At 28.8% G+C, this 23,776-nt stretch overlaps 6 protein-coding genes and 1 non-coding gene across 7 annotated transcripts; 5 read left to right on the forward strand and 2 right to left on the reverse strand.

Moving 5' to 3' along the window:
• Window positions 1–1,714: 1,714 nt before the first annotated feature.
• Window positions 1,715–5,200, forward strand: PmUG01_01019500 (cytoskeleton associated protein, putative; the record flags this gene model as incomplete). The annotated part of the gene is made up of 3 exons (XM_029008066.1): window positions 1,715–4,175; window positions 4,669–4,871; window positions 5,102–5,200. 3 exons carry the CDS (start codon window positions 1,715–1,717, stop codon window positions 5,198–5,200), a joined length of 2,763 nt encoding a protein of 920 aa, XP_028859985.1.
• A 1,598-nt stretch (window positions 5,201–6,798) lies between these two features.
• Window positions 6,799–7,110, forward strand: PmUG01_01019600 (conserved Plasmodium protein, unknown function; the record flags this gene model as incomplete). Its single annotated transcript, XM_029008077.1, has 1 exon — window positions 6,799–7,110. The coding sequence occupies one exon, from the start codon at window positions 6,799–6,801 to the stop codon at window positions 7,108–7,110; it is 312 nt and encodes a 103-aa protein (XP_028859986.1).
• Window positions 7,111–7,854: 744 nt separating this feature from the next.
• Window positions 7,855–8,064, reverse strand: RPB10 (DNA-directed RNA polymerases I, II, and III subunit RPABC5, putative; the record flags this gene model as incomplete). Its single annotated transcript, XM_029008088.1, has 1 exon — window positions 7,855–8,064. The coding sequence occupies one exon, from the start codon at window positions 8,062–8,064 to the stop codon at window positions 7,855–7,857; it is 210 nt and encodes a 69-aa protein (XP_028859987.1).
• A 1,553-nt stretch (window positions 8,065–9,617) lies between these two features.
• Window positions 9,618–13,398, reverse strand: PmUG01_01019800 (conserved Plasmodium protein, unknown function; the record flags this gene model as incomplete). Its single annotated transcript, XM_029008099.1, has 2 exons — window positions 9,618–10,556; window positions 11,185–13,398. The coding sequence occupies 2 exons, from the start codon at window positions 13,396–13,398 to the stop codon at window positions 9,618–9,620; spliced, it is 3,153 nt and encodes a 1,050-aa protein (XP_028859988.1).
• Window positions 13,399–14,470: 1,072 nt separating this feature from the next.
• Window positions 14,471–15,949, forward strand: BUD32 (EKC/KEOPS complex subunit BUD32, putative; the record flags this gene model as incomplete). Its single annotated transcript, XM_029008110.1, has 5 exons — window positions 14,471–14,506; window positions 14,725–15,210; window positions 15,327–15,395; window positions 15,588–15,660; window positions 15,912–15,949. The coding sequence occupies 5 exons, from the start codon at window positions 14,471–14,473 to the stop codon at window positions 15,947–15,949; spliced, it is 702 nt and encodes a 233-aa protein (XP_028859989.1).
• A 3,739-nt stretch (window positions 15,950–19,688) lies between these two features.
• On the forward strand, window positions 19,689–23,101 carry HSP90 (heat shock protein 90, putative; the record flags this gene model as incomplete). Its single annotated transcript, XM_029008121.1, is given in 4 exon segments — window positions 19,689–20,411; window positions 20,426–20,572; window positions 20,586–21,134; window positions 22,295–23,101. The coding sequence occupies 4 exon segments, from the start codon at window positions 19,689–19,691 to the stop codon at window positions 23,099–23,101; spliced, it is 2,226 nt and encodes a 741-aa protein (XP_028859990.1).
• Window positions 21,477–21,760, forward strand: PmUG01_01020000. Its single transcript, XR_003751923.1, has one exon. It is a non-coding gene; the product is annotated as an uncharacterized ncRNA (small nucleolar RNA).
• Window positions 23,102–23,776: the final 675 nt, after the last annotated feature.

The raw sequence follows: 23,776 nt of genomic DNA on the forward strand, positions 1-23,776 counted from the left end.
TCGTTTGGCATTTTTGTGGTCAAGTTTTAGAAGTTGTATGGTCCTCGTTTGGCAGTTTTGTGGTCAAGTTTTAGAAGTTGTATGATCCTCGTTTGGCAGTTTTGTGGTCAAGTTTTAGAAGTTGTATGATCCTCGTTTGGCAGTTTTGTGGTCAAGTTTTAGAAGTTGTATGATCCTCGTTTGGCAGTTTTGTGGTCAAGTTTTAGAAGTTGTATGATCCTCGTTTGGCAGTTTTGTGGTCAAGTTTTAGAAGTTGTATAGCCCCTTTTTGGCAGTTTTATATGGTCGCCATTTTTTAACCCATTAATGTCTTTTTTATTTTATTTTATTTTATTTTTTTTTATTTTATTTTATTTTTTTTTATTTTATTTTATTTTTCTGTTTCACACACATGCATGCATAGCAAACAAAACATTTTTAAATAGGACGTAAAATTTTGAAAACTATTTTTTTTTTCCCATTTCCCCCCGTATTACAGTTTATTTACAATTTAGCCATTACTCGCATGTAATGTATATGTATATTCGTGTATGCATGATATATGAACACATGCACACGCTATTGGCATATTTTCCCCGCCCTCCCTCTATTAATACATGCACTTTTTCATTTCATTTTTGTACAACTAATTATGAACAGAAACATGTCAATTAAATTATTATGGTATTTTTCATTTTATTATTAGATGAAAAGTGCGACTTAATTCTTTTTTTTTTTCTTTTTTCTTTCAAATAATCATATACACTTTATTGTAATATATATATATATATATGTATATATATTATTAGTATATATATATATATGATGCTCATTTTGCGCGCTATATAGCCAAAGGTTTAATACGGGGATTTCAAATAGCATCCATTTTTTTAAGCGCTAAAAAAAAGCCCCACACTTTTTTATGTCGATAAACGTTTGGGGGTAGCTTAACGGGGGAGGTAAAAAATGGCGAGGCGCAAATTGAACAAAAACTGGCGGGGTGGAAAACGGAATGTAAACAAAAAATGCGCAGAAAAAGTGAATGGTAAAAATGTATGGCAAAAATGTATGGCAAAAATGTATGGCAAAAATGTATGGCAAAAATGTATGGCAAAAATGTATGGCAAAAATGTATGGCAAAAATGTAAGGCAAAAATGTAAGGCAAAAATGTAAGGCAAAAATGTAAGGCAAAAATGAGCATAAAATTTTTGCAGCAAAAATGAACGAAACAATTCGCACAAAGTAAATAGCTAGTTAAGTAACGGAGAAGCGGTATGTTTTCCATGCGCCTATCCCGCATATTTCTACTATAAGATATATAAAAACTCTATGCACAATCCCCTTTCCTTTTTGAAAATTTTTTGCACCTTCTTTTATGCATAAAAATTGATTTAAAAATGCTCAAATATAGGAAGTCCATGTTAGAGTATCCTGCACATACATAAATATTTTCTAAAATATATTATTTATTGCGCTATTTTGCGCTAGTTTTTCCTCATTTTAAATACTCCTCTGTGATAATTCGCGCGTTTTAATACACGTACGCGCTTGAGAGTTAATATGTACATGTGAGTACACATATATGAATATGCGCATATATATATATATATATATATATTATATGCATGTACTTACATTTTGCATGTAATCACGTGGTATATACGCATATTTATACACGCCCTTTTCCACTAACGCAAAAAGGAGAATCTATCATATTGACACATACTGCAAAAAATGGAGGGCCTGTTCAACAACAAGAAAGAACTCTTCATCGGTAAGCGAGTCTTCAGTTGTAATTTTACGAAGAACAAAATAGACAAAGAGGAAAAAGAAAATTCCATCTTGGGAAAAGTGAGTGAACAACATTATGCACATGTTCAGGATAAATTAAAAGGTAACGATAATGAAAGGAAAGAAGAAAGCACGTCAGATGAAGTTGTTGATAAAAATTTAAAAATTTACTTGTTTAACGAAGACATAAAAATAAAAATAGGCACAGTTAGATATATAGGACCTTTAAAAAATCATCCTGATACTAATAAAATATTTTATGGTATTGAATGGGATAACAAGTTTGATGGTAAACATTTTGGTAACTACAAAGGGGAATTCTATTTTTCCCCTCTTCTCCATATTAAAAAGGACAAGACGAAACGCCATTATTATGATCAGCTTAGCGAAGGCCTAGCGAATTTCCATGACGATGCTGATAGCAGAGATAACACCACTGGTAAGGTTAGTAGTAGTAGAGTCCAAAAAAGTGGCATTGGAAATAGTAGCAGCAATAGTAGAAGCAATAGTAGCAGCAATAGTAGCAGCAATAGCAGAAGCAGTAGAAGAAGCAATAGCAGAAGCAGTAGAAGAAGCAATAGCAGAAGCAGTAGAAGAAGCACTAAAAGAAGCAACAGCCACAACTGCAGTGATAGTGGGGAGAAGCTACGCTTGTGGAGCGGGAACAGCGGCTGCACACCGTGTTCCTTTGTACCAATAGAAAATATACACGTTGGTATCACGTTCATGCAAGCATTAAATTTTCGATACAATTATTTTACTGACTTAGATTTGAGCATACAAGATTATCAAACGAAAAAAATGAAAACAGTTATATTTTCAGGAGAAGAAAAAGCGAGAAATTATTTCAAAAATTTTTGTAAGCTTAAAAATATTACATTAAATAAATGTCTAATATATACTTATGGTTTTAAAAATAATTTGTGTTTCAGTAATTTGGAAAGTTTATCTTTATGTTGTAATCTTTTTAGCAAGTGGAATGATATTTTTAAAATAATTAAAATTTCAAAAAATTTAACTTACCTGAACGTGTCAGAAAATAAATTTACCAAATTGGACTTGAACTGTGTGCTCGCCAAAGTTATATGGAGCGAAGGAGAAGATGAACATGCGGTTGGGTATAACCATGAAGATGACGTGGTCTACTTTGAACAGATAAAGGAGTTGTGCCTAGATAACACCTTGATCGACTGGGACGATGTGTTAGCTCTATCATTTATTTTTCCAAATCTGGAAACACTCAGCATAAAGAAGAATTATATAACTAGTATAAAAATAAAAAATATCAGGGTTACTAAAAATTCGATCATTTTCAAATATATAACCAATAAGAAGTATAAGGAGCTATTTCACTCATATGAGAAGGATAACTTATATGAAGATCTAGAACATTCAAGGGGAATACAGCCAGAAGCACAGCCAAGTAGTACAACCCCTTCAGGGAGAATAAAAAATGAGTATGTGCTTCCTTCATCAAATGGGTGTACTTATGATAGGAGGGAAGGATTCTTGTTAGAAAGGAAAAAGTCAGCTGTACTGAGTGTTCAAGAAAGAGAACGAGAACGAGAACCAGAACCAGAACCAGAACCAGAACGAGAATATGGCATAGGGGAAGAAGTCGTAGGAGGAAAAGACGAAGAAGAGAACATTTCCCAAATAAAGGAAAAAAGGGTCCTCGAAGGAACACCACAAAAATATTACTTAAAGATTAATGCAAACCCTTCCACTGGAACTACAGAAAGTAAAGGATTATCAAGTGATAGAATAACTGGGGTGGATCAGGATGTGTTTCTTGTTGATATGAAGGAGGAAGCCCTTCTCGTTGACGTGAATCCCTTTAGACACTTAAAAAAAATAGTGCTCAATGACAACTACTTGCATGACTACGAAGAGCTCTTTTATTTTGTGCATCGAATAAAAACTGTTCAATCTTTATTTATAAATAACAACAAGTTTAGTGATAACAGCAACTTGATAAATATTGCATATACCATATGCTTGGAGGAAAAGAACAAAACTGAATTAGCTAAATTAGACAATTTTGATTTAATAAATAGAAATTTTAAGCATATAAAAGAATTCTTATTTGATAACAACGAAGTAAAAAATTATGAAACGTTAAGAGATTTATTTTATATACTATACAATATTGAAATTTTAAAAATTCAAAATAAAAAAAAAAATTTTAGTGAAAAAAAAAGTCTTCGTTATATATATATATCAGTTATGCCCCAGCTAAAAGTACTGAACCATAGCTCTATTTCCAAAAATGAAAGAATAAATTCTGAGCGCTTTTTCATTTCGTTATATCATAAGGATAACATAGCAAAAATTTTCAATGAGCAAGTTTTAAACAGAAGACATAGTACCAGACTGGAACAGATACACTACAAAGCGATGCAAGGTACGCAGGCAGAGGTTTCTCACACTGTCTCACCATCCTTTTTATTACATATATACATAAATGTACTCAAATATATATATATGCGTATATATGTGTATATATGTGTATATATGTGTATATATGTGTGTATATGTGTATATATGTGTATATATGTGTATATATGTGTATATATGTGTATATATGTGTATATATGTGTATATATGTGTGTATATGTGTATATATATGACTGCGTTCATGCTACATACGCTTTAGTTTCAGCGTATCGTACAGATGGCCATTCGTGGGGTATAACCCTTTCCATCGTTTTTTCGTGGACAGTGCTTCCATTTCTGCGCGCCTATACGAACTAGTGCAAACGGGAAGAAGTACATGTATACACGAATACATGCATGTCCACCTGTATACACACATACATACATACATATGTACACATGAACATATGTATGTGTTCCTATACACGCACTTCTCCACCACCGCCACCCCCCATTTGCAGATCAGACAAACACGGAAACGTCCAAGAGCATGCAGAGCAATTTGATTAACATTACCATTATTCCTGAGTTTCTTAATGCACAGAAATTCGACATTATAAAAAAAAAAGTGAACAGAAATATGAATATCAAAGACTTAAAATTTTTATGTTCAAGGCTCTATTCAGTGCCTCTCCCTAAGTTGCAGTTATTTTACACAGATGAAGTAAGGACGCACTAGCCAAAAAAAAAAAAAAAAAAAAAAACGAAAAGAAAAGAAAAGAAAAGAAAAAACGAAATAGCTAGTACATGTCGTGTCTCAGTACATACACTTCTTAATAGTTCATTTTAGGGCTCACTTAGTATGCTTCCCTTCAAGTTATAATATTTTTTTTATGAATTTGTTGCACCTTGTTATGCACTTTTTTTGAACTTTTTTTCTTTTTTTTTTTTCAGAACAATCCCATGTGCATAGAAATTGTAGATACCAATTCGAGCCTCTATACTTACGGAATTGAAAACAATTCTAAAATAAAAATAAAAATGGAGGAGTAACTCCTTTTTAGGTTATTTTTTTAAAGGGTCCTCCTTGTGTGCGCTTATTTGAGAATATATATGACTACATCATCCCGTTTGTATTAATGCTCCCTTTTTTTTTGCTGCCCTCATCGCGCTAAACGTTTTAAGTGCGTTCAAGTTATTTCGCCATTTTTCCATTTTTCCATGTTACCCTTTTCCCTTTATCCCTTTATCCTTTTACTCTTTTTTTTTTTTTTTTTTGTTTGTTTGATAAGAAATTAACGAAGTAATGAAATTATCTCGTAACGGGACTGCATAAAACGACATTCCCTTTTTTGCTTTTTATGTTTTTGTTTTCTATTTTTAATTAAAATTGACTTCCTTATGGTTATTTATTCTGTTACATCGTAGTTTGCAATATAATTTATTTATTTTATTTTAAGTGCATGCATGTTAACAGATCGATTTCATACATATGTACAGGTTGAATTATGTACTTATATAAGTACTTTAGAAAAAAGGCAAGTACCTGCACACACATATATGCATGAATATAAATAGTATGATACCCCAGTAAATACTTACACAAATTCGTAATTCGTACTGTCCAGTTGATATATCCACGACAAGAAACTGACGTTACTTGGTGGTGCAATGAAAGAGCCTGTTTACAGTTACATAAAAAGGAGGAAGAAAAAATGTAGACACGAACATTGTTGGTATATTAAAGAAATTCAAAAATGATATTTGTACTTCCTCCTCTGTTCCCTTTCCTTTTATTATTCTATTACTGTTGTTACTACTGTTGTTACTACTGTTGTTACTACTGTTGTTACTACTGTTGTTACTACTGTTGTTACTACTGTTACTACTGTTATTATTATTTTTTAATTTTTTTTTTTTTTTATATGTGTGCATAAATGAATAAGCTTATCCTTTGTCATGTTACATACACGTTTGAGTAAACATGCAAAATGATACAAGAACGATACACAAAAAAAAAATATGCATGAAATGGTCATTTCGCGTGGACGTAGATATAATATAAAGAATTAATACTTTGCATTTATTACTTTATTATAATTTTTTTTTTTTTTTTTTTTTTTTTTTTTTTTTTTTTTAAAAAGGTATGTAGTAATATTGATAAATAAAAAAAATATAACTCCTACTGGCATAACCTTTTTTTTTTCCGCGTGAACATAATTTTCATAAGGTAACAGCTTAAAAATTATTTCTTTATTAAAAATTGATATAGTTTCATTAAATGATAAAAGATAAAAAAAATAAGCGAATTGCAAAAAAAAGAAAAAAAAAAAGCAATGCAGTAACTACTGTACATAAGTTTTTAATTTTCACAACAGCAAACTGTTATATGCACATATTACACAAACGTATACATATATAAATATATTGCATAACTGGGCTTTCTATGCTGTTGCAAATATAAAAAGAACGTAAAAAAAAAAAAAAAAAGATAATAAAGGATATAAAAAAAGGAAAGGAAAAAAAGCAAAGCACGCAAAAAACGCAAAACCTACAACTTAGACACAACTGCAAAACATCCGTTTTTCAAACTATTCGCAGTTTAACAAAGGGAAAAGCGAATTAGCAAAAAACAAATAAAATAAAAAATAATGGAAGAGCTTAGCAGAGACATGACTTTGCACCTAAAGGATGAAAATAAAAAAAAAGAAAAAAAAATCGAAACGGAAAATATAATTCAAATAAATTTCCATTTACCTGATGGCAGTATTCGTACTCACAATGAAAAAGCAAGTATTGAAGTTGGATATATAAAATTAAGGCTATCAAAAAAATTACAAATACCATATGATAAAATTAATTTAATTTATAATAATAATATTATGCTAGACCCCTTATCAATAATTGACATAATAAAAACAGATTTGGACATTATTGATATATATGTTAGCACCATTCATTAGGAGCAATGAGAAATGCATAACTAGTGGTGATCTCAGTCTTGTTTTATTCTGTGTAGGAAAAATAGAGTCGGTAATTAATCCAGCGCTTATTGGCCAGTCTTCCCATCAGTGTTGCGCATATACATACACACGTGCTTGAGTCATACATATATAATATATGTGTTCTCCTTATGATTCCTATTTTCCTGAAGACTCGCTTGTTATTACGTTCTTTATTTTATTATATTAAAATATATTAGACCATGCTAAATGTTACTCTGTTTTACTTTACTGTATTTTTTTATTTTACTTTATTATACTTTATTATACTTTATTATACTTTATTTTATTTTACTTTATTATACTTTATTTTATATTTACTTTATTATACTTTATTTTTTTATTTTACTTTATTATACTTTATTTTTTTATTTTACTTTATTATACTTTATTTTTTTGTTTTACCTTATACTTTTTTTTTTTTCCCCTCTAACAAGTCCAATTTTTCTGCCCAAATTTTTACTCTTACCGTCTTCTCCCAAAGTTTTATTTTTTTTAATTTTTTCCCAAAAATATTTACTACGTGTTTAACTTAATTAAAATTAACGAATATCATGAATCCTTTTTTTTTTTTTTCCTGAACATGTGCATAAAATATTACTTTAAGTACTTCCTTCTGTTTGGTACTTTTTTTTTTTTTTTGTGTATGTTTCATTTATTAACAAACTTCCTCTCTCCAAATAACAGAAAAACATTAAAGTCGAATTACAATTTTCGTTCGTACATATTATAGCATAACAATTTGTCCATCATATCTGCATGTGTTAATATCATTCTCCTACAACAATATCTTGATAATTTCAATTCATCCAATGCATCACATTTTGACATTCCCTCTTCTAACTTCTTCTCGTATAAGCTCCACAAATTTCCAATTAATTTTCCACAAGTAAAACAGCGAACGGGTATAATCATTTTTTCCTTTCCCCCAAAGAAATTAAGTGGGTATAAAATGGTTCCAGCGCGGTATGCTGAACGTACATGCGCGGGCACTCAAGCGTATGTAATCAGTATATGCGCTATATATATATATATATATATAATATGTACGTATGCGCAAATGCTCGCTTATATGTATATGAACGTAATTGTAACTGTAATTGTAATTTTACATGAACATGTACATGTACCTACAATTGCGAACGTATTTTTAAATTTTTTTGCGACGAGACTTATTATAGCTAAAGTTTTACGCCCTTAACTTTTACGATCAATTTTACTTTCGCTTTTATTACAGTACAGTATATTTTTCATTCACTGTCAGATATTTATATACATAAAAATGCACAAATATACAAATATATGCACAAATATACAAACATATGCACAAATATACAAATATATGTACGAATATACAAACATATGCACAAATATACAAACATAAGTATAAATATACATACATATGTACATATATATATGTATGCTTACCTGGCTATATGCATACAATCTTACAATTTTAAAATTGCTTACAATTATTTTTACATGCTATTTTGTCGTACTATTATACATGATACATATACTGACGAAAAAATGGTATTCCCTTAAGCCTTCTTATACCTTGTTAAGTAAAAAAAAAAAGCTTCTGCCTTTTAACTGTATCAAATTTAAGCATTTAAAAAAAAAAAAATTAAATAAGCAAGCAAACAAAAGGCAAACAAACGGGCAAAGAGATAGGCAAACAAACGGGCAAAGAGATAGGCAAACAAACAGGCAAAGAGATAGGCAAACAAACAGGCAAAGAGATAGGCAAACAAATTGGCAAACAAATAGGCAAAGAGATAGGCAAAGAGATAGGCAAACAAATAAACAAACCATCGAACGAATAAACAGAGTGACGAGTTCGAATTCTTCTCTGCTAAGACTTATTTTTGCATTTACTTCAATTTTGCAAAATTTGCGAACTGGTAAATTAAAAAAAAAAAAAAAGGAACTCTTAAGGAGATGGAGGGGGGGAAGCACGCCCAGCTTTTGTGTACTGGGTATCTTGAATATGAACAATTATATGGGAATAATTTTTTTTTTATTAACGAATTGATGACGAATGAAAAAAATACGAAAAAAATTGCTGTGGAAAACATAAGAAAAAATAATGCAAAATTAAAGGGGAAATAGCTAATTTTTTTGCTTCAAAAAAAAAAAAAAAAAAAAAAAAAAAAAAAAGAGAATAAAGAGATGGTCATTGGAGTTAATTTAAAAATAATAAATTTATTTGTCACATATGATGTTTCGGGAAATAAAAAAAAAAAAAAATACACTACTTAAAATGGGTAAAAATTAAAAATAGAACTGTATTATGATGCACCCTTTTTCGCGTAATTTTCCCCATTCATATATTCGAATTACATTATGCTATTATATATATATGTACAAGTAATAACAAATATATATATATATATATATGCAACACGACAAATGTTGATTGTTCAATCCCCCCCTCCTGATCCTACGCACAAAAGCTTCTCCACATTTCAAATATTGTACGTGATACAGTTCATGTATTTTTCAATTTTGCGAAGGGCGTGATAAAAATTATGAGCGCATTTGTTTTGTTTGCCCTTTAAAAATTCTGAATAGTTCATGCATTCTTTGTGAATATTATCAGAAAAAGTGTATATATCATTATTTGAAATGAACTGGTCAGAATAGTTGAAAATAGTTGATGCGTACGTTATAGGTTTTTCCTGCATACGGTAACTCGAACTAGACGTTAAATTAATTATATAGTTCTCCGTACAGCGGCTGCTTCCACTTTTAGTGTAACCATTGCTATTATTACCAGTATTACCATTATTACTACAGTTACCAGTATTACCACTATTACCACTATTACCAGTATTACCAGTATTACCACTATTACCAGTATTACCACTATTACCAGTATTACCACTATTACCACTATTACAACTATTACCACTATTACATACATTTCTCTTCTCCCCCTTGTGGTACGTGTACATGCGATGCCAGTCATTGGTTTCTATTTGGTTTACATCAATAACGGTTCGAATAAAATTTTGATGCTTTATCCCTTCGACAATTTTACTAAAATTCAGTATAGGGTAATATTTCAAAATTTTGTCGACACCTACTAAATGTTTATTCACTATATTTGCTAGATTGGTGTAATCCTCCTTTTCTACATTTGACTGAATGGTCATATTTTTTTTTTTCTCTTCTAAAAATTCGACAAACATTTCGTCATATAAATTTTTAGACTTCTTTTTATAATTATAAAAGGCTTCAAATTCGTTATGTAAATTATTTATATACAGTGTGGCATTATTCAAATTACTTGTACTCTCGTCTTTTTTTTCGCTTCTTGAAATCTTGTTGTATCCGCTAGTGCACCCCTTATCGTTTAGGTATTCTTTCAACACCCTGTAATTCTTTTCAAAATGGTTCAAGTCCTGTTCAGATGCAGAATGGAGGGTAAGATCAGGGATAAAAGTAAAAAGAAGAGGGGAAAAAAAAAAAAAAAAAAAAAAAAATTAATTGAATATAATAAAACAAAATGAAACAATAAAATCAAACAAAACAAAATCAAACAAAACAAAATCGAACAAAACAAAATCAAACAAAACAAAATCAAACAAAACAAAATCAAACAAAATAAGATGAAACGAAATAAAATGAAATGAGGCTTTCACTATGCTACATTATGAATAAAATAAATCCAGATTTCACGTTTTCTGCGAAGCGAGTACACTCATGTACAGGTACATATAGACCTAAGCGCGTGCTCTATATAGCTCAAAAAGAGCAATAAACGAACGGACGAGCGGACGAATGGGGAGACAAATATCAGGCGAGTAGTGCATATGAAATGCAAGTTAAAAGATAGGAAAATGGTGCATAAACGTGGAAAAACGTGGCAAACAAGAACTCAACGCACGTGTGTGTATGGGTGTATGTGTGTATGTGTGTATGTGTATGTGTGTGTGTGTGTGTGCGTGTGTATATATATATATACATGCAATACAGCACATGCAACCGCCTAGTAGCTCAACATAGTTAAATGTACACTATTAATATTACGCTTAGCACACTGATTTCCAGACGACTCTCTCCACTCGTAGGAGCTACAGTATTCACGAAAAATTGATTGTTAATTATGTCGTTAAAGTCAATAGGTGCATTTTGTAAATCCATATCTTTCACACTGTCATCTGTGGATACATTATCAGGAAAAATAGATTGAAGCCATAACCAAAAAACCGCCCTTAATTGTTCGTAATGGAAAAAATGTATTCCATATTTATAAATATGAACAATTTTATTATACAAAGGTACATCATTTAAAATTAAAAATTCGTTTATAGTTATTTTGTCACTTAACAAGTCGTAATTTATGTTATCCATGAATTCTTGCGGCATGTGGAAGTGGTCCTCTGCCTGGGGCAAGCTCCCCGCACCATAACTACTATTACTGTTAATGTTCATGTTACTATTCATGCACGTCTTTTTCTTACAATCTTCTCTAAATAAATTATTACTGCTCGGAGGTTTATTCTGTAAATCTTCTTTACCCTTCTCAGCATCAATGGTAACAGTAAATAAAACATTGTTCATAAGATCGATTTTTTTTTGTTTGTCTATTAATACCTTATCAAATATAAAGGATGTTTGTTTCGAACCACTCAAATCGTAGATATCATTCAAGTTAACCACAACACTGTGTGGCTCAGAATATGCATTTATCAACTGGTTAAATTTTTGAAATAGTAGTAACCTATTTTTATCCAAATGCTCTAGCTGATTTATGTTTACGGACATTTTATTTTGTAGTTGTATTAATTTATTACAATTTTTGTTTATATTCCTTGTTATTTCATTTATGAAGATATGGTTATTATCTTCATCTAAATAGAATACTTGATTTTCCTCATCATAATTTGCATTACTGTTATAGTAGTCAAGGAAACTCTCTTGATATGTTGAATAGTCATATGCTGCATACTCAGATAGGCTCAAAATCTTATCGTCCTTCTTTGTTACTGATCCATTACCATATCCATGTTGTTGATGTTCTTGCTCATGACGTTCTCCTTCTTCTTTGCCTTCCCTTCTCCTCGTTTCTTCATCGTATTCTCTTTTTACGTTTCTCTCTCTTTCTGAGCAATTCGTATAATCATTATTTGTGTTATATTTCCCTTCTCTTTGTGTATCTTTATTTTTTATTTTTTTTTTTTTAGACAGGTAGTTGTTCACGCTCTGTTCAGAGTAGTTTCCTTTGTTAATGTCATACCTTTTCCTTCCTTCTCCTACTGCTCCTATTGCTCCTTTTTCACCATTCTCTGCATCTTTCCCATTTGTGCACTTCTTCAATTTTTGCAAAAAGTTGTATAAATATTTGTATTCAAAAATCTCCAAATCGTATGGTCTGTTTGATAGTAGAAGCATAGCCTCGTTAATGAAATGGTAAAACTTGTATTCTCCTTGTTCATCGATATTTTTCTCGTCTGCTCTCTTCTCTGATGACGTGCTTACATTTTTTCTACCACTACTGGGGCCACTACGACTGTTACTATTAGCGTTATCGTTGCTGTTACATAAATTTTGAAAAAATTTTTCATAATATAGCTGTCTTTTATCATAATGCTCAAACATCTTAGTGCTGTCAATCAGAAAACCGATACATAGCAACAATTCTTTTGTCATTTGGAAATTACATTTCATCAGTTGGTATAACCTAGGGTATTCAAAATATTCCAGTACAAGTATAACTAGCGGTGATATTATGTAGAAATCGTCGAAGTAATTTACGTCTTCCCCTAGCTCCTCGAAGGGGTACACTTCGTCGTCATTATCATCGTTATCACCTTCGCCATCATCGTTACAACTATCACCATCATCGTTACAACTAACACCATCATCGTTACAACTAACACCATCATCATTGTAGTCCCACTCCTTACTGCCATAGTTCCATTTTATGTCACGATTCTTATTATGTCGTGGCATTACCTTAATTTTCCCTTTCTTGCCATTCTTTATAAACGTTTCTTCCGCCTTTAAAATTTCCTTGTTCATGTACTGGTTGTAGGTTGCCTTGAATTTTCTTTTATATTCGAAGCAGTACAAAAGGCACAAATCGTTTATTAAGAAACAATATCTAATAATTACATTTTTTCTCTTAACACTTTTGTCACTTTTTCCCCTTCTCAATAATTCCGCCGTTATATATTCAATTCCAAAATAATTTAAAACATCACATACGTGCTCTAAACTTTCCTTTATCGTGATGTTCATTATGTTGGCGACAAACAAATGCTCAAAAAAAAATTCAGGAAAAATAAAAAAAAATGTAGCAAAAAATTCTGCACTGTTCAGAAAAAAAACCGAAAAAATGCAGAAAAAATTCTGCACTGTTCAGAAAAAATACCGAAAAAATGCAGAAAAAAATTCTGCACTGTTCAGAAAAAATACCGAAAAAATGCAGATAAAAATTCTGCACTGTTCTGAAAAAAAAAACGAAAAAATAAGAAAAAATACGAAAAAATACGAAAAAAAATTCTGCACTGTTCAGAAAAAAAACCGAAAAAAATAATGAAGCAAAAATTTTGGTAATAATCTGAAAAATAAAGTAAAAAATCAAGGTAGTCAATACATTTACATTTTCACCCTTCGGATGTTCTTTTGTGCCTTTTTTACATGCTATGATTATATAAAAAAAAAAAAAAAAAAAACTCATGTATACGTATTTCTCTTCGTTTTAAAACAAAAATTACACTAAATTATAAAACAAGAAACAAAAATAAAAAGTAACTCCAAATTGTAGTTACCCAAAAAGAGAGAAATGTAAATTTAAAAGTGTAAATGATATAAGTACCATTTTCGTTACACATAGAAGTACATTTTGAAATTGTTTCTACCTTTTAATATTATGTACATCTTAACTTTATATTATATGCAAAATAGTGAGAAAGAGCAAAAAACACAAAGACGAAATTTTTTACGTAATAGAGCTTTGCTCATACTTCGCACGTGCTGAGCGGCCAATATGTTTTCTTTTACGTATGTTACCTTATTGTAGATGTGAAAAAGCTATAAATAAATGATATATTATAAACTTTAAAAAAAAAAAAAAAAATTATATTCCGAATTAAACATTCTTTTTCTATTTTAAATATACGATCCTGTGTGCTCACAGTGATTCTCACGCGCATATAGACAATGTTTTATAAAAAGAAAAAAAATATATGTGTACATTAAATAAATATAATAATATAATAATATAATGAAATATCCTTAAAAAGAAAACAAAAATAACGTTATTAGGAATATATGAGAAACAGGAAAGTGAAGAAGTAAAAAACTGATAATGGATTTTTCTCTAATATCATCAGGATCCGATGCTGTAATAAATATGGAGAAAAAAAAAAATATTTGTTGGGAGCGTAGATTTACTGTTACGTCCCATAATTACAGTATAATTACTTGTTTGTTCAAATATTGTATATTTGAGCATACGTATGGGGGTTAATAGGGTGTACCATTTTATATATGTATTCATATTCTTACATTTCACATTCGAGGTCCTTTTTTTTTTTTTTTTTTTCCACCTTTTAACTTTAGAGAATATATAAAGGCGATTTCATAGGAAAAGAAACAGTTAAGAAAGTAATTTATAGAAAATATTATAGACATAAAAAAATAGATGCGAAGATAAGAAAATTACGAGTTTCAAATGAAATAAAATTTACGAAAAAGTTAGCAAGCTTAAATATTGACGTCCCATTTCTTTATTTCGTTGACGTGAAGGAAAAAAGTTTATACTTTGAATATATTAAAGGCTGTACAATTAACTACATCTTCAAGAATATAGAAGAATATGAACCAAATATCTCTAAAGCAGTTGGCATAATTTTAGCAAAAATACATAATGGAAATATAATACATGGCGATTTTACTACATCTAATTTAATATTAAGAAATTCTTACATTGAAAAAAACAAAATTTATGATTACTCTAGTAATTCCTTATACCATCTGAATGACGTAGATTCTATAAAACTGTGTGTTATTGATTTTGGACTTTCCTTCATATCAGCCATTGTAGAAGTAAGGGGAAAGAAAAAAAAAAAAAAAAAAAGATAGATAGACCGTTTCGTGTAATAATACATTCACTAAATATATTTGTGTGTTATATATAATATATTGTTATATTTATAATTCAGGATAAGGCTGTTGATTTGTTCGTCCTCTTAAAAGCTATTAAAAGTTTTCATAGTGAGTTCTCACAACTGGTAATGCTTTAAGAATTTGTGTGCGTGTGTTTTTCGAGGAACATACATTACTTTTATATGTACACATAGTCTATGTACACACTCTAAACTTACAAACTGCTAAATTTACGTATTCATGTGGACACTTTTTTTTTTTTTTTTTTTCTACCTCTACCTTTCACCTTCCTTTTGCAACGAATTAACAAAATTTAGGAAGAAGACATTCTTTCGGGATATAAAATGATGTCAAACAATTTCGACGAAATTAGAAAAAAGCTAGAAATAGGTTTGCTTAAAATTAAAAAGCACCCGTATGAAAAAGAAAAACAATTTAATTGTGTATATATTGGGAAATTTAAAGTATTTTTTGTTTAATCAACTATATTATGTATATGTTAGGATACTTAAAACATTTTTTGTTTAATCTTTTCTTTTTATTTATTTTTCTTTTCCCCTTTTTCGCTTTTTTTTTATTTACGATGTATTATTTTATTTTACTTTATTTTATTTATTTTTATCTTCTTTTTTTCGCTTCAGTTAAACAGCGCGGACGAAAGAGACCAATGGTGGGATAGAGCTCATTTTATATATATACATATATTAATATATAAGAAGAGCTATTCATTTTTATGTGTTCCATTATATATAGAAACAATTTGCGCACATTACTTCCTGTTTTTTTTTTTTTTTTTTTTTTTTAAAAAAAACAAATTAAACCATTTTAAAAATTTTTTTTTACCTGAACTGTTCATATTTTTAATATTTTTTTTTTTCCCCCAATTTTTCGAAACACTCGATTATATTTAACAATTACATAGTATGGTGTTGTTTTTAAATTCTTTCAATATAACTTATTTTTCTTCACTTTTTCAGCCCTTTTTCCTCTCGTATTGTGCAAATGTTCTGTCATGGTTATAATATATTGTTATTACAAATTTGGCGAACTGTTTGAATAACGAAACGTACATGAATTATACATACATATATATGGGTAAACGTGTATATATATATATATATACATATATATGCACGGGTGCACCATTTTGACATGAATACATTTTTCCAAATGGAGCCCCTAATATCTTTAATTGAAACAAATTTCTAACATTTACCTTACATAGGAGAAAATATGTCTGTTTTCCACTTTCGTTAAGGAAGTAAAACATAAAATAAAACAGGGGAACAAAAAAAAAAAAAAATAAAAATAAAAAAGCTTAACACAAACTACATACTCGTGCGATCATAAAGCAAACTCCACATTTGTAAATCTTTGATTAAAAATATAAATATGTGTGTAAGTACATATAATATATATATATACACATATATGTTTATATATGTTTGCAGTTTAATGTATACTACAATTCCACACACTATGGAAGTTCAAGGAATTAAAAAAATAAAATATTCGTATATATAGTTTACAAATAATGCTTTATAAATAACTACATATTACGATAAATTTATACTAAAAGTATATAATATTTTTCTTTAAATTTTTTTGAGTTATTTCATTTTTAATACTGTATTGTTGGTATATGTATATGATGTATATGATGTGTATATATATATATGTGTGTGTTACAATTAAACCCTTCACAATAATTCATAAAAATGAACTTTTCATTTTTTTTATTTTTTTCTTTTTTAACCTAATTATTTTAAAAATTAATTACACGTGAGACTAGTGAAAAGGGGATAATTTTTCTTTGACAATATATATTCTTAAAATTGTATATATATATATATATATAAATTATAACTTGCGCGTATGTATATGTATATACACGTGCATGTATAGTAATAATGCAAAGTTCAAAAAAAATATAATTTATGGTCCCGCAATTGCTATAATGCTTTTCTCAGGTTAAGATTACCCTCTCGTATAATATTTGCAAATTTGATAGTTTTGGCATATTTTGAGATATCATATAACTACTTTTTATCTCCACATACGTATGTAACAATGTAATACACACATGTAAATAAATATTTGTACATATTTGCATATATTTATATATGTTTGCATATATTTATATATGTTTGCATATATTTATATATGTTTGCATATATTTATATATGTTTGCATATGTTTATATATGTTTGCATATATTTATATATGTTTGCATATATTTTCATATAATTATAAACTCCTCCACATATATGTAACAAATGTTCGCTCAAAAACAGCAATAAAAAAATAATATGAAGCCCATATAAACCCTTCTGTTTCTATCAGTATCATCCTCATATAATTGTGCATGCACTTTTTTTTTTCTTCACATATGATACCTTGGTTTTATTGGGGTATAAGATGGGGTTTACTAAATTTTTATGGTGCACAACTTTTCCTCTTATCTCATACACAAGGTAGCAGTTATGAGGGGACGATGGAAAAGGTTGATAGTAAAATAAGCTAATATACATATATATAGGTAGTTTGAATAAGATTACATATATTTCCAATTATACAAGTATATAGTTATGGCTATCATGTGTACGTTGCATCATGTAACGCATTACATGTTCATTGACTTCTTGCTTCGTATGCTATGTAATTTGTATAGCTACTATTGTACTATTTCCAAGAGTGATAACAGAAGTACATGAGTCGTTTAAAAGTGTGATATAACTATAATAATAATTTTTCTTTTTTTTCTTCTTCTTTTTTTTCTTCTTTTTTTTCTTCTTTTTTTTCTTCTTTTTTTTCTTCTTTTTTTTCTTCTTTTTTTTCTTCTTTTTTTTTCTTTTTTTTTCTTCTTTTTTATCTGTTTTTTCCGTTTTTTCCATTTTTTTTTTCTTTTTTTCTTTTTTTTTTTTTTTTTTTTTTTTTTTTTTTTTTTTTTTTTTTTTTTTTTTTTTTTCTACTTTTTTTTTTTTTTTTTTTTTTTTTTTATTGCATTTGAAAATTTTGACTTTTAAAAAAAAAAGAGTATGCCGCTTATTGCACTGCATTGCCAGTATGCAACTAGTAAGCACATATGTACTTACCTACCTACCTACCTAAATATACATATATATATATAGTCATAATACATAACGTAATAAAATATATATATATAATATATATTCATTGTGTATGTTCTTTTTGTATAATAGTATAATCCAGTATGCTCATCCACAAAGAACGCAATGCTCCTTGTAGAGAGTTTACTGCCTTTTAAAGTGAGAGCATGTTAAAAAAAAAAAAAAAAAAAAGAAATTGGCCCCGCCAGAGGGGCCATTGCATCGCTATATATATTTATATATATATATATATATATATATATATATATATATATATATATATATATATATACAAATATATAAATATGTTTATATATATAAGTATATATATGCATATACGCATATTTATATATTAATATTTCTATATTTCTATATATCCTATTACATTGGGTAGTTTGGTAAACTCTTAATGTAGCAATTTTTCTACGTTATTTTATAAAAAAAAATAAAATAAAATAAAATAAAATAAAAAAATAAACATCTCTATATTTAAACATCATATATTTTAATTTAAAAAAAAGGTAGTACAAAATTAAAAAAAAAAATTAAATTAAAATAAAATAAAACTAAATTAAATCCAAAATTTAAAGAATTAAAAATAAATTAAATTAAAGTCAAAATAAATCAAAATAAATCAAAATAAATCAAAATAAATCAAAATAAGTCAAAATAAGTCAAAATAAGTCAAAATAAGTTAAAATAAATCAAAATAAGTCAAAATAAATCAAAATAAAGTGAAAGGAGAATATATTAAATCAAAATAAATTATCTTAAAATAAGTGAAGCAAAAATACATTTTTTTCATTACAAAAGTAAATACCAATACAAGTTTCACATATTTTTTCTCATATCTCAATTTTTACCAACTGTTAAATGAAAAAACGAGAAAAGAATCCTTTTTTTTTTTATTTTTAATTTATTTTAAAAAATAAAAAAGCTCCATGTGCAAAGGCAAAAAGTTTTAAAGCGCAGATATATCAAAACGAACAATACGTGCATTTACTTACATATATTTATGTATGTAAAACGCCTTTTTCTTTTCCAAGCACATATTTCCCCTGTATGATCCCAACAGTGTTTTAATTTTTTTTTCGCGCAGTGCTATACTACGTACTTACAGATATATACATATATACATATATATATACATATTTACAAACACCAGTATTATCCTTATATATACGTCGAAGCAACGTGTGGCATAGCTGATTGGAACCCCGCTGACAGTGCGAGATCGCTTTTTTCCTATCGTAATTTCCCCAATTTTTTAATTTTATTATATATATTTTTTTAAAATAAATATACAAAATGTCAAAGGAAACGTTTGCATTCAATGCCGACATAAGGCAGTTGATGAGTTTAATTATAAACACATTTTATAGTAATAAGGAAATATTTTTAAGAGAGCTTATTAGTAATGCGAGTGATGCACTTGATAAGATAAGATATGAAGCTATAACTGATACACAGAAATTATCAGCAGAGCCAGAATTTTTTATTCGAATTATTCCAGACAAAACAAATAACACATTAACTATTGAGGATTCAGGTATTGGTATGACCAAAAATGATTTAATTAACAATTTAGGTACTATTGCAAGATCGGGAACAAAGGCATTTATGGAAGCAATTCAAGCAAGTGGTGATATTTCTATGATAGGTCAATTTGGTGTAGGTTTTTACTCTGCTTATTTAGTTGCTGATCATGTTGTTGTCATTTCCAAAAATAATGATGATGAACAATATGTTTGGGAATCAGCTGCAGGAGGTTCATTTACAGTTACGAAAGATGAAACAAATGAAAAGATTGGAAGGGGTACAAAAATTATTTTACACCTTAAAGAAGATCAACTAGAATATTTAGAGGAAAAAAGAATTAAAGATTTAGTTAAGAAGCATTCAGAATTTATTTCTTTTCCTATTAAATTATACTGTGAAAGGCAAAATGAAAAAGAAATAACAGCATCAGAAGAAGAAGAAGAAGAAGGAGAAAGAGAAGGAGAAGGAGAACAAGATACAGATAAAAAAAAAAAAAAAAAAAAAAGGGAGAAAATGAAGAAGATAAGGATGAAGAAGTGGAAGATGGTGATGAAGAAGGTGATAAGGAAAAGAAAGAAGATAATGAAGAAGACAAAGTAGATCATCCAAAAGTTGAGGATGTAACAGAAGAATTAGAAAAAGTAGAAAAAAAAAAAAAAAAAAAAAAAAAAAAAAAAAATTCATACTGTTGAACATGAATGGGAAGAATTAAATAAACAAAAACCATTATGGATGAGAAAACCAGAAGAAGTAACTAATGAAGAATATGCTAGTTTTTATAAATCTTTAACAAATGATTGGGAAGATCATTTAGCTGTAAAACATTTCTCTGTTGAAGGTCAATTAGAATTTAAGGCATTATTATTTATACCGAAAAGAGCCCCATTTGATATGTTCGAAAATAGGAAAAAAAGAAATAATATTAAATTATATGTTAGAAGAGTTTTTATTATGGATGATTGTGAAGAAATTATCCCGGAGTGGTTGAATTTTGTCAAAGGTGTTGTTGATTCGGAAGATCTACCTCTAAACATTTCAAGAGAATCATTACAACAAAATAAAATTTTAAAAGTTATTAAAAAAAATCTCATCAAAAAATGCCTTGACATGTTTTCAGAATTAGCAGAAAATAAAGATAACTACAAAAAGTTTTATGAACAGTTCAGCAAAAATTTGAAGTTGGGTATTCACGAGGATAACGCGAACCGGGCCAAGGTAATTTTGTGCAGCTTAAACGGGACATTGTGTCGATGCGGCACATGTGTATATGTATATATATATATATATATATATATATATATATATATGTATGTATATATATATATGTATGTATGTATGTATGTATATGCGCATGTTTGTATGTATATGCGCATGTTTGTATGTATATGCGCATGTTTGTATGTATACGTGCGTGAGAGCGTCGTGAGAAAGGGGCGGAAAGCACGGTGCAGAACGTAGCATCCAGGAGAGAACGTGCTAGAAGCGGCCCCTCCCCGCCCCACTATTCTCTGAGTTATTCCAAATTTAATTACATGTATGCTTAATCGCTAAATGCATAGATGTCCAGACGTTTGGAAGAATAATTTTTGAAAAATGAATTAATTCTTAATTATTTTAGAATGTTATATTTTAAATAATTAAATGAGGAGTTAATTTTTTTTTCCAATCGCTTATCACCTTAGCATGCATTTATTGTTTATTTTATTTTATAAATATATAATAAATATGTATTCAATGTGTTATACACGTTTATTATTTATTATTATTTATGGATTGAATAAACGATACGGCAGTATTCTTCACCATGACGATTAAATGCATTGAGTCATAGAAGCGAGACAGATTGTGTGAGAGTAGTATATCAGATGTGCTTTTTTGTTCGGTTGTATATTTGCGTGTGAGCGTTCGAATTGCATATACATTTAGAAGCCTTCATGATATCGTACATATATGTATATATGTTGTGTATATATATATATATATATATATGTATGTATACATATATGAGGAGAGCGCGCACACGTGGGTTGCAGTCAAATACGGCAAAGGGCATGTAACACTGATTGCACATTTCTCTGTGCATGAACTGGCATGCTTATTATAATACATATAAGCGCTTCGCACATGCGTATTATTATGTTTTTACGTCATGATGTTATCATTATTGTTTTCATTTTTTTCATATTTTTATTTATTTTTTTTATTTTGTCATGTTTTTATTTTGTCATGTTTTTATTTTGTCATGTTTTTATTTTGTCATTTTTTTATTTTATTATTTTATTATAATTTTTTTTTTTTTTTTTTTTTTTTCATTTTCTCAATTTTTCATTTTTCTATTATTTATTTTTTTCTTTTTTCCCTACCCCCGCCGACAGATTACGGAGCTTCTCAGATTTCAGACGTCCAAGTCTGGTGACGAGATGATAGGTCTAAAAGAATATGTAGATCGAATGAAGGAAAACCAAAAAGACATCTACTACATAACAGGTGAGTCTATTAACGCTGTATCAAACTCCCCATTTTTAGAAGCACTAACAAAAAAAGGGTTCGAAGTTATATATATGGTTGATCCAATTGATGAGTATGCTGTACAACAGTTAAAAGATTTTGATGGTAAGAAATTGAAATGTTGTACAAAGGAAGGATTAGATATAGACGATTCAGAAGAAGCAAAGAAAAATTTTGAAACCTTGAAAGCTGAATATGAAGGTTTATGCAAAGTTATAAAGGACGTATTACATGAAAAGGTAGAAAAGGTTGTTGTAGGACAAAGAATAACAGATTCCCCATGTGTTTTAGTTACATCGGAGTTTGGATGGTCTGCTAATATGGAAAGAATTATGAAAGCTCAAGCATTAAGAGATAATTCTATGACTAGTTATATGTTATCCAAAAAAATTATGGAAATAAATGCTCGCCACCCAATAATTACTGCATTAAAACATAAAGCAGATGCAGATAAGTCAGACAAAACTGTTAAAGATTTGATATGGCTATTATTTGACACCTCTCTTTTAACTTCTGGGTTTGCACTTGAAGAACCAACCACCTTTTCAAAGAGAATACATAGAATGATCAAATTAGGTTTATCCATCGATGAAGAAGATAACAACGATATTGAATTACCACCCCTTGAGGAAACTGTTGAGGGAACGGATTCCAAAATGGAGGAGGTGGATTAGAGGAAATCAAAAAAGAGGGGCAGGATAGAACATACTTTTTTAGCACGTGCGTGTGGAAGATGGAGAGAGAGGGGTTAAACGTGTTTCTATATATATTATATGTATATATATTACCACGTTTTATGTATTATATTATGTTTTATGTATGCAGCTAATGCGGTACACATACATAATAGTAATAACCATTGCAAGAGTACGCCCTTCTTTGTGTTCATGTGTACATTGTACCACTTTATTATTATATATATATACACACGCATATATATATATATATATATGTGTTGTGTGTATTGTACGTGCAGTTTTTTATACTTAGTTTATTTAAAATCTGAATAGCTACAAAAAAAAAAAAAAAAAAAAAAAAAAAAAAAAAAAAAAAAAAAAAAAAAAAAAAAAAAAAAAAAAAAAAAAAAAAAAAAAAAAAAAGAAAAAAGACAAGCATGTAAGCAGTTTACATTTAGCAGATGACAGTATTAGTAGGCCCATTATTATTTAAAATGTTACTAGGAAGCCACGAGAAAGTCATTTTCCTTTCCTTTTTTTTTTAAGTTATTTAACTAGTTAAATAACTTATGTACCTTTAACATACAATTACACCTTATTTGAATATCTTTTTGTGTACATACGGTGAAAAAGGATGTATAATATATACATAAGCGTGCATTTTATATGTGA

Source organism: Plasmodium malariae, assembly GCF_900090045.1.
Source record: "Plasmodium malariae genome assembly, chromosome: 1".
NCBI classification, from domain to species: Eukaryota; Apicomplexa; class Aconoidasida; order Haemosporida; family Plasmodiidae; genus Plasmodium; species Plasmodium malariae.